General features: G+C 38.1%; 1 protein-coding gene across 1 annotated transcript in view; it reads right to left on the reverse strand.

Annotated features, from left to right (window-relative positions):
• The window catches only part of TEC (tec protein tyrosine kinase), a 43,508-nt gene that overhangs the window by 11,392 nt on the left and 18,763 nt on the right, over window positions 1-13,353 (reverse strand). The window contains exons 3-4 of the mRNA XM_021556054.2: window positions 2,635-2,736; window positions 1,546-1,627 (exon numbers count right to left, since the gene is read on the reverse strand). Of these exons, the coding sequence (XP_021411729.2) occupies window positions 1,546-1,627; window positions 2,635-2,736 (184 nt within the window). The remainder of the gene's footprint in view (window positions 1-1,545; window positions 1,628-2,634; window positions 2,737-13,353) is intronic.

A 13,353-nucleotide genomic window follows, 5' to 3' on the forward strand; every position in this document is an offset into this window, starting at 1 on the left:
CTACAAGAAGAAAATGAGCATATTTTGAAAGATACAAAAAAAAAAAAGTCTGCAAAAGAGTAATTTTTAATACATATTACAATATCTTTGACATGAGGCATAATCTTTGCTTGCCCTTTCTTTAGCATGGCTTCTCTTCTTGCAAGTTTACACGGAGGTGATACAACAATTATAGAGGATATATATATATATATAAGGTAACAACTTTATTCCAGAAGGGTTACCATACTCCCCCACCTCTACACCAACCATCCTAGCAGGGGTTTGGTGCATCAATGAAAGGAGACCCTGCACTACTGGGACCAGTCAGGCAGCTCTGTAGGCTTTGGGAACTCCGCCTCCAGCTTCATTGCTGTTGCAAGTGACTCAAATTCATCTACAAACAATGTTCTGGAGGGAAAAACAGCTCATATTTATCTCTGTTCTGTGGCACAATTCATCATTTTGGCCTGGAAGGCTCCTTACCCCATGCTATGGGCTTGCTGAGTTTCAGAGGTCACTCCTTACCCTCTGACCCCAGCCCAGAAATAATTTCTTATTACTTTACAGACCACCTGTAATTAATGTGAGCATCTGATGGTGAGAGATGGCATTAAGAGACAAATTTTAAAAAACCCTTTGTTCACTGTGAAAGTAACTATCTGATCACATCTCAGCAGAGATACCTCCTATCATTTTACATCAGATTAAGGCCCACAGTGTTGTCGAGCTACATCCAAACAAAACTTTTCAGTTATGCCATCAGCTAGCTTGGATAAACTTTTTAATTCATTGTGCAAAAGCAGAGTCAAATTCTGATTGCAGCTTCACTTCACAAAATCAAACTACAACAGTCTGAGTATTTGAGGCTCTCAGTACCTGTTACCACACCCTATGTATGCAAGTGATGAGCTGGCCCATTAAAAAAAATAAAATTGGTAAATAGAAGCAGCAGAAACTCTACCATTTAATCTATGTAATTTGTGGGTTGATGCTAGCCAGAAGCTAAGCACCCATGCAGGCACTCACCCACTCCCACAACCTAGTGGGATGGGGGAAGGAATAGAAAGAACAAGAGATAAAAACTTTTGGTTTGAGACAAAAAAGAGTTTAATAACCAAAAGAGGGGAAAAAAAAAGAACCCAGAAGTAATGTAAAGTAAATCACTCACCATCTCCCACAAGCAGCCCAATGCTCAGCCAACCCCTGTGCAGCAGCCAACAGGAAAGGAAAAAACCCTAATCCCTGTCTTCTACCCCTGTTTTTATTGCTGAACTCAACTTTTTATATGGAATATCCCTTTGGGCAGTCCAGGCCTGCTGTCCTGGCTGTGTCACCTCCCAGCCTCTTGTCCACCCCCAATCTGTGGGGGCAGAAGAGGAAAAAGGCAAATCCTCCATGCTATGCAAGCACTGCTCAGCACCAACCACAACACTGGTATGTTTTTAACACCATTTTGGCCACATATGCAAAACACAGCACCAAAACACACTGCCAATCCATGCAGACAGCTCAAGCACAGCTATCTGCCTATGTTAGAATTTAAGTATAAGCAACTCTCCTTACCTTCTTTCAGGTTCCTCACCCACTGATCCCGGCTTTGTGCACTCGGTGCAAAAATATAAAGTGTATTAGCATCATATACAACCTGGAGGGGAGAAAAGAAATAATCAAAATACATTCACCTCAAAATGTTAATTCATTTCTTCCTGAAGAAACAGAGTAAGACAAATTACTGTTACATTTGGCAAAATTAGTGTAATCAGGCACAAAATGCAGAAACTGGGAATGGTTATTAAGGTGTATTACTCAGATATGGTGTTTTCAGGAAAGTTAGGAAGAATTTTGTAATGGTATATTATCTTGTCAGCATTCCTTAAAATGCTTGCTTCACACTTTGCTTTGTTCATTCTTCACTGTGTTTTTTCTAAAAACAGTTCAATGTAATGAATTAAAGCTACTTTGTAATCAGACATTCTCCCATCTGAGTCAGTATTGCTCTGGAGTGACTCTTTTTTATTTCTTCGCTGCTTATATTGGCAGAAAAAAGAGTATTGCTCTGGCAAAAAGGGATCAGAGTCACTGCTGACCCTCTCCATCAATGGAATGAGGAATTCCTCCTCACTCCAACCATTCCCTCTATAGTAAGGAGGCACAGCATCCAACCTCCATATTTTTCTTTTTCCTGTCTAAGAACTTTGTTTTCTGTTTTCATTTCCATTCAATTCACAATGAAACAGGAAAAAAAAAAAGCAACAAGTTTTATTTTGATTTTCTTATTCCTATAATTTCAAGGTAATTAGATTTTATTTACTGTGAAAGAATGAAGACAGGGAAATTGGACTGTCAGCTCATTTGTTCCAGCAGAAAAAGAGGGCAGGGCAATTTCCAGTCAAAATTAAAGCTGAGAGGGTGAGAAAAAGAAAATGACCAAGTGTCTGTGGCCCAGCTCCCAAGGGAAGGCTCTGCAAGGGCAGTAGAGCTTGCAGGGGATGTGTTGTACCACTGATCCTGAATTACAGCCCACCAACCCAAAAGAAACAAAGGACTCATTATTTGCACTTGACAGTAATTTTAAGGGCAGTTATGTCCAAATGACTCAGTGTTGTTGAAAAAAGCACTTTAATTTATGTATTTTGTGTTTAAAAAACATACCTGAAAAGGATATTTATTTTGACATGGAATAATACCATCACTTTTTACAACTTCTACACATTTAATCTTTGAAATATCCACAGATCCTTTTCTGTACTTTTTCTGTAAGAGAAAAGAAAAAGCATTTGTAAAAAGATAATCAGTTTATATAATTCTCTTTTTTTTTCAGCAGAGACATCTTGATTTCTTTCCCACTTATAGTAGTGATTTCACTTTATGTGACTTTAACTGGAGAAGTTGTCTGAAAACTGAGAGTATAAAGAGCTGCACTTGTGAAAATGCACTGAGTACACTAAATTTGCTTAGTGAAGTACCAATTCTTTATATAGAAAGTTTCCAATCAGATGTGATTGTAGGTTTAATATATTCTTCTTTACAAAAAATAACTTGAGAAAAAAAAAGTGCTTCCCCCTTGCTGAGTTCATGATTAAAACTGGTCTCATCTGCTTTCTTGTTCTGTTGCTGAAGTGCTCCCACCATTTGGAGGCTTCTGCTGTGTTCCATTAAGGTTTCGGAGAAATTTGGATGTTATACAGGCAACACAAGTCTCTGATGAGACAGAAAGCAAAAGATACAAGTGTAACCCTGGATCAAAGTGGGCTCTGTATTGAACAAACTTCTTTGAAAAAATCTAGCAGAAGCCCAGAGAAGCAAAATCAAAAGCACAGACCAAATCTGAGATTTAGTCACCTACACTGATAATTATTAGCATTTTAAAGAAGGCACAGGTGCTCAGCAGGTGCTGCACAGTGCATGGAATGACAGTGTAGTTCAACACTCTGGAGAAGCAGCCTCTTGGAAGAACAGCTGATAATAAGCAGCAGGTTTAGTCTACACTGAAATCCACAGAAAGACAGTATAGTGCTACCTCTCTCTTTGGTTGTTTTTGGGACAACCAAATCTCTAATAGGAGAGGAAGTTTCTACTGGAATCCAGAACAAAACAAAAGCAGTAGCAGCTCATGGCTGGTACTGAATTAAAACGCATTAAAAAAATTGATTTTCCAAGCACATCCAGAACATCCAGTCCAGAGTGCATCTTCTGAAACACTGACACTGTTCACACAATGTGGAATTAATTAGCAATTACTGAAATATTTGAGATGTGTCAATCCTTACTCAGCTTCTTTCTTGGGGATGGAAATTTTAGCCCAAATAGCAGAAGTCCAGTACAATCACAAGCAACTGAAAAGACAGTCTTGTAAATAGAAGCAAAGAATAAGTTAAAATACAACAGTTAGGATTCCTCACCCTAGAAACACTACAGGTAACTACCTATGAAGTTTCATCACCACTTAGAATGTGTTTAGCACTCTGAGTCTTACATAGATCAGTGCAGAGAAAACATGCATAAAGAATTCATGTACATCATGGTAAGCATCAGCAAGAATGACAAGGGATAAGGTCAGATAAAGCTGCAACTGCTATTTTTTACCAGAAAAACCAACACACACAAGAGAGGTGGGTTTTTTAAGGGGAATATATGGGGGAATTAGATTTTAACCAACCATAAAGAAAAAAAAATAAATCATAAACATTACCCTGAGTTGTACTACGAAGATTTATCAAGTAATGCTGAAAAATAATTTTGTATTAAGTATGCAACCTTGGACTTTTGTACCAAAAAATCATTTTAAGTTTTCTGTTTATTTTATTTTGGTCACTTCCAAACTCAAGATACTCTCTCGTATCCCCTTACTTGAACACTGACTCCCTAAACTAAAACATACATTAATGGAAAAGCCAAAAGTTGTTACTGAAAATCTACACCACTGGGCAGAGCAGGCAGTACTACCTCTCCCTCCCCTTGTCACTGTGTGACTGAACTGGCAGTTTCGGGACTGCCAGGTTAGCCAAAACAGAACAGGAGGGTCCAAAGGAGATCAGCCTTTTCATGAGCCCCAGAATTCAACACCCCACACAACTGTGCTGAAGACACTTCTCCAGATGTCCTTCTTGCACAACCACAGGCAAAGAAGATGACACACCACTCCTGTAACTTATCTACCCTGCTTTCTGTGTCCAGAGGGGTGCTCATACTGCTTGGGTCCCACCTGCTGGTTCACTGAGGTTGCAGGACAGACAGACAATACACCTTGGAGGGAGTTTTTGTATCAAGAATCACAGAAGTCCCTTGGAAGAACACACTATTATTTTATCTTGAATCACATTTCTCTGAGCTCAGAGATTTTCATGCCAATTCTGGCATTCAGGGGGCTCACTCAGAGGACACTGACAGGAGGACAAAGGACAGGAATCCAACTAGATAAACATCTAACATTTGGGGGAAAAACATAAAGGAAATCCCCTGATGTACAGCACATCATTATAGCAATTGTATTTCCTAAGTCATTGCTTTTTGTGCTTTCTTGATTTAGGGTGGCTCAGTTTGCTTCATCACAAGATGCTAAATTAAGCTAACACAAAGCTGACCCACCTCACAAGGCAATCCACCTTATTAAATGTAATGTCCGGGAAGATTCTTCTGTTTTTGCATATTTTATAGATAAAAAAAAACCCTTGCATATGTAAAATTAAAAACAAACCTACAGCTCAAGACATTTTCAGATCACATCAGAAGCAAGTGCTGAGTGTGGAGTATTAATGCCAAGTGTGCAGCTCTGTTTTAGCTGACCATTACTCATTAATAAACTAGGGTGCACAGAAGCAGGAAAGAATGACTCACAAAAAATGCTAAAAAGACCACTGCAATTCCTCTCTCCTCCCTAATAAATGATTTCCCTGTATAATAATAGGACATTTTGCATACCATAACTGTGTTGCATTCATTCGACAGACAGGGTTCTATGGGCTCTACACCCAGCTGTACAGCAGACATGAAATGCAGAATCAAGGCAGAGTTCAAGCTCTGAAGCTGTTGGGAAGTAGAGATGCAGGTATGAGCCAGCCCTGAGAAATTCAACCATGACCACTCTTTGCAAAAAGAAAAGCTACAAAGAGACAAAATTAATACAATGGTTGATCATGCAATGCCAAAGTGTAGGAAGCAGAGGGACATTTCTAAAGAATCTTTTTTTTTTTGAGGTGGAAGATGGCTAACACAGTAGAAAAAAGTTAGATTTATTGTAGAAGTAGCAGTATTTTACCAGAACATTCATGCATGCTCTCTGAATGGGATACAAGTATTGACAGAGAATTTGGAAGAATCACAGGTCAGTGAAACAAAGGGATCTATCAAACCTGGTATGCTCCTTTACTAGACATAGACATATGCCTCTAGGAGGCCTACAGGAGCAAATATGGTTAGAACAGTAATAAAGGTATAAAAATACTAAATCCCAATAAGGAAAACCTAAAATAATTAAAATATGTACTTCAAAGTTGCACTAAATGATGGGGTTTTAGTGTGGGTTTTGGGTTTTTTTAATGCATCTTCTTGCTGAAAATAACAAAAGGGAAGTGACTATACAGAAACTATTATACAAAGCTTTTTAAAATGCTGTATATATTTTATATTTACCTATGTTTCAAAATATTGATTTACAGTTTTAGAAGTCCTGCTCCTTGCTCACATTGGGTATGGCCAAGTCTTGTTTCCAATACAATCAAAAATAATGAGCTATTCCTCTTTATTTTAGCATATTAAACACTAATATGAAGACGTCATAACATTAGACCTATGTTGTCAGATACTGAACAAATACAGGATTACACAATTCCTTAAAAAAAATAAAGACAAGAAATATCCAAGTGTTAGATAAGTGTACAACCAAACTGCTGATCCTCTGTACACTTGGAATGACTCCTCTGCTAAATACAGAAGCTTTACAGCTACAGAAGCCTATATCTTCACTATCAGATGAAAATATTTCTTCAGTGTATTTCCTCTTTGCTGATGAACATATTGCACTGTTTACACCCACAGAAATACGTGTGTATGTGGGGATGCTGAAAAATACAAAGGGCATTAGATTTGGCAGAAAAAAGTCTCAATGAAAACATGCATAAGTCAGCTCAGCTTGCAGGAGATATCAAGATTTTTGTCTCCCCCATGCTCTCTCTTTCCTTGATGTACATATTATTTCTTTCTTCCATGCCTGCCCCCGTATAGGAAATCTTGAGGTCATCAGCATGTGACCCATGGAGCTTGTGTTCTCACAAGTGTAGCACATCACAGCACTACTTTTATCTCCTTTTATGGAGTGGCTCTTCAACTTCGCAAAACCACAAAAAGCCTGGCTAAGCCAACACTGTCTACAGGCAACTGCTCTGATAGAATATGCTCCAGAGCCAAATGTATGGGTATTTTCATTTTTTGGTTCTTTGTAGGGAGGGAGGTTGGGCGTTTGAGTTTTGGGGTTTTGTTTCTTTTAATAGTATTGCCATTTATTAATAAATGCACTGACTGGATATTTCTGCATTTCCCTCTTGAGGCAAGCAATTATGGATTATGCGAATATAATTACTGTAGATAGGTGTTAGGGTGGCCACATTTTCTATTCCTATATTTTCCAGTGTGTCAAATACATTGAAGAATGCCCTTCTCCTTTCAATTATTTTTTAAAATTATTAAGAAAAGCAAGTATCAAGTATTTTTATTTACCATTTGAAAGTGGCTAGAATTTATATGAAAAACAAAAGTTAATTACTATTCTGATCTAGTCTGACCTGATCCAATATCTGTCTGCAAGGAAGAATTTAAAGGGGAAAAAATACAAGTGTAATTAAGAAGAAGAAAGCTTTAAACCCTGTCTTGCAGATAAAGAGACTGAGAATCCATTACCATGGCCTGGCTGCTCTGCAGATGTCAATGAACAGCACTGGAGAGACTGAAAAGCACAAAAATTAATTCTCTGTCATAGCACCGATACAACTTCCTAACCATGGCTACAGTTCATTATCTGTAACTTACTCTTCTCCTACAATGGAGAGGCAGCCGGTAAAATGTGCACAGCTGTAGTTATGATATATTGCTGCAACCTCATAAAAGTAAGGGACACATAATAAATCAGCCAGGTCTCTATCCATATTAAGCCTTAAATAACCTACAATCTTTCAGCTGTCAAAATAACTGCTATACCTCTTCAGGTTCTTTCAGACAAGTCTTGGTTTTTTTGTGAGGTCCACACACACAGAGCTCTCTGTGTCTGCCCAGCCCAGTTGCTGGATTTCTGCCCTGTTTTCCCCTGCTCAGGGCCAGCTCTGGCTGCTGGGTGGGTGACACCTTGCATTCAGCCCTAACTCAGCCTCCGTGCTGTCTGAGCACCAGACTCGGGCAGCCTGAGCCACACGGCGAGGAGAGCCCAAGTCCACAGGCATCACAGGCAAGCCACCAGAGCCCAAAACAGATCCAAGAGGTCACTCAGCCAAGGCACTTGCTGCTTTGACTGCTTTCTCAAGGTCCAGATGATGGGCTCCACAACTAAGGCCCCAGGTCCTGCTGGCTGGACACTTGGCTACTTATTGCTGTTCTGTATCTGAACATTTCAGCATTCCTGCCTTTTTTACTTGTCCACACTTAATTGCATTCTACAAAATAAATAAAAAAAATTTAAAAGGGCAAACAATTAACCCACCACACAACTAATCCAAATATACCACATGGATTTCTAGACTTGTTTGTCAAAATACTTGCAGCTCCTTCAAGTTTTATTTCACCTGAGAACTCAACAAGCTTCTATTCCAACAACAGTATTTTCAGCAGTGAAAATACTACAATGCAGAATAGGACATTCCATTCAAGACAGGCTCTCAATCTGGAAACAAGCCACTGATGCCTATCCAACACAGTACCAGCTTCCCAAGTGCTCTACATTCAGATTTACACAAAGTTTATATAGGTAATTTCTAATGCTGATATATGAAAATGTCTCATTCAGCAGTGTCAAAGAACCCTTACTGGCATGAAAACACAGGATATCTGCTGCTCTCTGCTATCCACAAGACTTGTTACCTCATCGCAGACAGAGCATAGATAAATCTGAGATTATTTTGTTGTTACTTTATTTTGTTTTGTTTCTTTGTTGGCTGATGTGCAATTTGTGCATCTTCCAGGTACCCTTTCAACAAGCCTGTTTTTTCTTCCATTTTCCTTTTGAGTATCTTCATAGATTAAAGTTTCTCAGCTTCTCTTCTGCACACCTTTTTTAAAACTTAGGCCTTCTCTAGCCTTCCCTTATCTATTTTTCAGTTCTTCCTTCTTAAGATCTTCAAGACTCATCCACTCCTGTCAAGTCATAAGATAAATATTCTCATCCATGCTTTTTCTATATCTCAACAACTATAATCTGTGCTTCTCAACTTCATCTACTTTTCATTTGTTCCATCTCATAAAAATCAAAATTCTTGTAGATAGTTATTGCAGATTCTCATTTTATAGCTGACTTTTCTTTCAGTAGATGTTATAGAAAATAGGAAATCACTACTACAACATAACTAACTTTTTTTTTTTTTTACAACTTAGGTTTCTTTATGAATTATCCGTTAGAATGCATCTGTTAAGCTGCTCCCATTCACATGAATAGCTTCATGTTATGTCTCCAACTTGAACAGTTTTCACTCACAGGTACTTTAAGAAAGCTCTATCATTACAACCTGTGACTTGGAACTAAAAATTTCTCCTACTGGTTTCAAAAGCATTGTAATACTGAATTGTGCTTTCATTTATATAAAATAATTAAATCACCTATGCAATGACTAAGGAAATCCCATAAATCAGGGTAATTATTTTAGAAATAATAAAAATAAAGGATAAGTGCTATAGGAATAAACAACAGTAGAATGAATTAACCTGTTAAGAAAGAAAAGTAAGAAGCATAGCTTTTTGGACCTCTATAATGTTGTTGTGCTCCAAATGAAGTATTTGCACAATATTAGTGTTGCAATGAAGCTACACAATTTTGCCCTGAAACCTAAGGTTCAGGGTGGGCCCCAGAGCTTTTATTTTTCCTTCCTTAAAATATCACCACTGTAATTTCAGTAGCTTCTGTCTGTTCTATATTCAAATTACAAGAACCAAACATAACCCTTGCAGAAGAACCTTTTTTCCTTAGGAAGAGACTTTCAAAATGAGCAACCCCCCAATATATTTAGGTTTGTATTCTGCTTTTTTTCATTTATATCCTGGTTGGTTTTTATCAGTTGTAAGAGTCCTGTTTACACAATAAAGTTTTCACACAAGTCTGATCCTAATGCCAAATAGGACTACTGCCACTGAAGACAAGAGCATTCCGCACCTCCCAAGTTCAGACTCTTAAATGTTTTCCCTCAGGGAACTATCATTTTCCTTCTCTGTAGAAGCAAAGGTTTCTGCACACTAATAAACAGATAAGTGATGTGCCCACTCCAGCATCTTCTGTGCAGCAGTTCCAGAGCTAATGAGCATTGCAGCCCAAACTCTGCCACCTTCTCATCCTCCATGAAAACACTGGAGACTCGTGTCCACCCAAACACATGCAGGGTAACCAGAGGAACCAGGATTTAGCCTATGCCTTTTGAAAATGCAGAATCCAATGTACACTATTTATTGCTTTGAACTGTCATCCACACAGCAAACATGAGCAAACAATAAAGATGCCAAAGCATAAAGAAATTTAATGTTCAAAAGCTCATAGTCAGCTTCATATTCATGGTCAGTGCAAACAGCAGTGGGATGGAAAGGTTAATTCAAGCATGCTGTGCCTTGTGTGGGAGGACATTAACCAAACCACACACACCAGCACACTTTCAAACTAAAGAGTATCACTGATAAGCAAGCTGAACAACAAAAAGAGCCAAAAATATGGTGAAAGGGAACATAGCACAAGTTCAATATATATGAGGATACTAACATTCTACATATTGACAAGGGTTTATAAAATTATTACCAGGTCTGCGTCGCCTTTTGGAAGCACCACACTCATGAGGAACATCAATGTGAAAGTTTTCAAACCAACAAACTAGCAGGACGTCTCACTTGCACGGACCAGCTCTTTTCAACTATTTCACTGGTGAGAAGTACTTTAACACCTACACTTACTCTCTTTCCTTCATCATGATGAATTTCCCTTGCCTAAAATGGCATCTGTAGCAAAAACCTGTCGTCTGGTGGCACTTCTAAGTTCAAGCAAGATGCCCTGCCAGTATTAGCTAACTAAAACTTGTGTGAAGCAGGTGTTACTTGCTGTCATGGCTGTTCTGTAATGCAGCAGCAAGCCTGCTCCAGCTGAGGCCATCCAGCTGCCCAGTTCAGAGACACCTTCTCACCGTGCACTGAGAAAAGATTCACAGCAGCCAAACCCATTGGCACGCAAGGAGAAAGACAATAAAGCACGAGTATGTGGTGGCCAATCCTCACAGACACAGTAGCTTGGATGCTATTTTTGTGTGGTCTGGCCTGTTGGCCAACTCAAGAGGAACAAACAATGCTACTCTTTGCAGCCATCCTGCAAAGGAGTGTGGGGGGCACTTGAACTGGACAACGACAGCCATCAGGCACGCTGGTAAAATGAGTCCTCCTTTCCATTTTCCAGCTGATATTTACTGAAGTGCCTACAATTTCAGTGGACTCCTAGATAAACACTTAAGGTTTCATTTTCCAAACAGACACAAATGAAAGTGTGAATGTGCCGATCCTTTGAAAACAAACTCCAGGGAATTTTAAGTTGAATATTCAAGATATGAGCTCACTTTTGACAGAAAATGGCTAAACATACCTAGGGCCACACATATGTGGTGTTATTTCCACAAAAGCCTCCTTGAAATTCAAACCTACACTCCATTCAAGATGAAATTAGCAATTTGGAAAAAGTCATACTAAAACTTCAGCTAAATTTTTGCTGGTCAAAAATACAGAAAGCCATTCCAAATGAGATCCTTTTTAATCACTGCATGAAATATTTGATTTTCAAACAAATCAGTTAATTTCAAATTTGCTTAAATTTGCTTATCAATTTTTATGTTTTGATTTCTTGGAAGAAAATAGTTCAGGAAAATGACCAGAAGCACACCTGAAGCATTATGCTGAGTTTTCAAACCACACAAAACTGAAAAGAGATTTCCTAATAATGTTTCCTCATTCAAAACAAACACTGCCTTTGCTATACAACCAGATTATCCAGTGAAGTCACACTACAATCCATTACTCCAGCTGACACCAGTAAGAATAGTGCAGCAGTGCTCAAGAACAAGGGCCAGTTTGTGAAAAAATACCTATTACCTCCCACTTTCAAACGAGTTACTACAGTCTATATAAGCGTGTTTAAAGCTGTCTTGTTAAGTCTACAATACATGTTTGAGAATACTGTACATATCTTAAGTCTTTCTGACTGTAGCACAACCAGCAAGATGTACTTTATAGTACATCTCCATACTCAGAATAGGAAGATATTTTACTTCTTCCCTACTTTTATACATTCATGACCATCCACAGCATTCTGTGCTTGAAGACCAATGCAGGTATATCTTACTACAGTGAATTTTCATCTTCATTGTAAATGGACCACATCACATTCAGATTTCAATAGCCACTTTTGCAACATTAGGAGAAAAAACAGAAAATACTCTTTCCAACAATGACAGCCAAGAAACCATTAAGAGCTTCAAGAAACAACATTAGCTCAGCTTTTTAATTTGCTTATAATCATTATTAGTCCAATATTGCACAATAGTGCAGTGATGCCATTTCCCCAACAGCTACACTTACTAATTCTCAGAATTTATGACCAAGAAAAAAAAAAAAAAAAAACCAAAAAACAGAACACATCCCATATTAAACAGAATTTTCCTCTTTTCTGACATTACAAATTTATCTCCATGATACTTAAGGCACATTGGTTCCTGATGTATTTTTATTTTCAAGCTTCTTAACATCTTTTTAAAAAACCTAAAGGTGATACTTCTTCCACATTTTTTATCCAACAGTATAATGCCCAGAAGCTAATCAGTAAAAGCCAAGGTCCTATTGGCTTCCTATGCAAAGTAAGTTTCCTGTGATATTAATTGAATTGAATTGTGCCCCAAACCAGGATTCTCCTTCCGCAGGCTTCTGTGTTTTGAAACCAGCCTTGAAATGCAGCTTCATCACTGATTCCGTAGCTATGCTCTATCAATAGTTCACACACCTGCTCCATGACTTACAGCAAAGCAATATCTTTAAGTGAAAAAACTGTATTTCTCCTTCTCATGGCAGCAGTGCAATTCCAGCTTCACTGCAGGCATGCACTGGCATTGTAACATGACAGGAGGTCTGATCTGCTTGAAAGCACATATAGAAAGATTTAAACCAGTAATGAGCAAGCTAAAACAAACTTTTAGCCTGTTGCTAGTAGTCATGTTTAGGAGATAATAATTTATTGCTCCAAGTAAGGTATATGAAACTTTTTCAGTACATAAGACAGGAAAAAACAGAGAAGTGTGGCATCTATAATGTACCATTTCTGGTCAAAGAGCAAGTGATGCTCCACTTCTAGCTGCACAGAACAATTAAATCTCTCAGCAGCATTTACATAAACATTCTTTGCTATGGTTGACTGCTTTTTGCTGTCATAAATGTTCCACTTCTGTCACCAGACATACAAAATGTTTAATTCTGTCACTTTATTAATAATCCAAACCTGCCCACACTTTGAGTATTGACTAATCTGGTTAATGAGGTTTACTTTAGTCTTGTTTTATAAAAAGAAGTGGTATGATTATGGATGTGCACACAAACCCTGGGTTTTTCTTGAACTCTCTCTATTGAACTTCTATAAAAGTTAAAATGGAAGAAAAAAAGAAAATA

The sequence above is a fragment of the Lonchura striata genome, chromosome 4 (genome assembly GCF_046129695.1).
Source record: "Lonchura striata isolate bLonStr1 chromosome 4, bLonStr1.mat, whole genome shotgun sequence".
In the NCBI taxonomy this organism is placed as follows: Eukaryota; Metazoa; Chordata; class Aves; order Passeriformes; family Estrildidae; genus Lonchura; species Lonchura striata.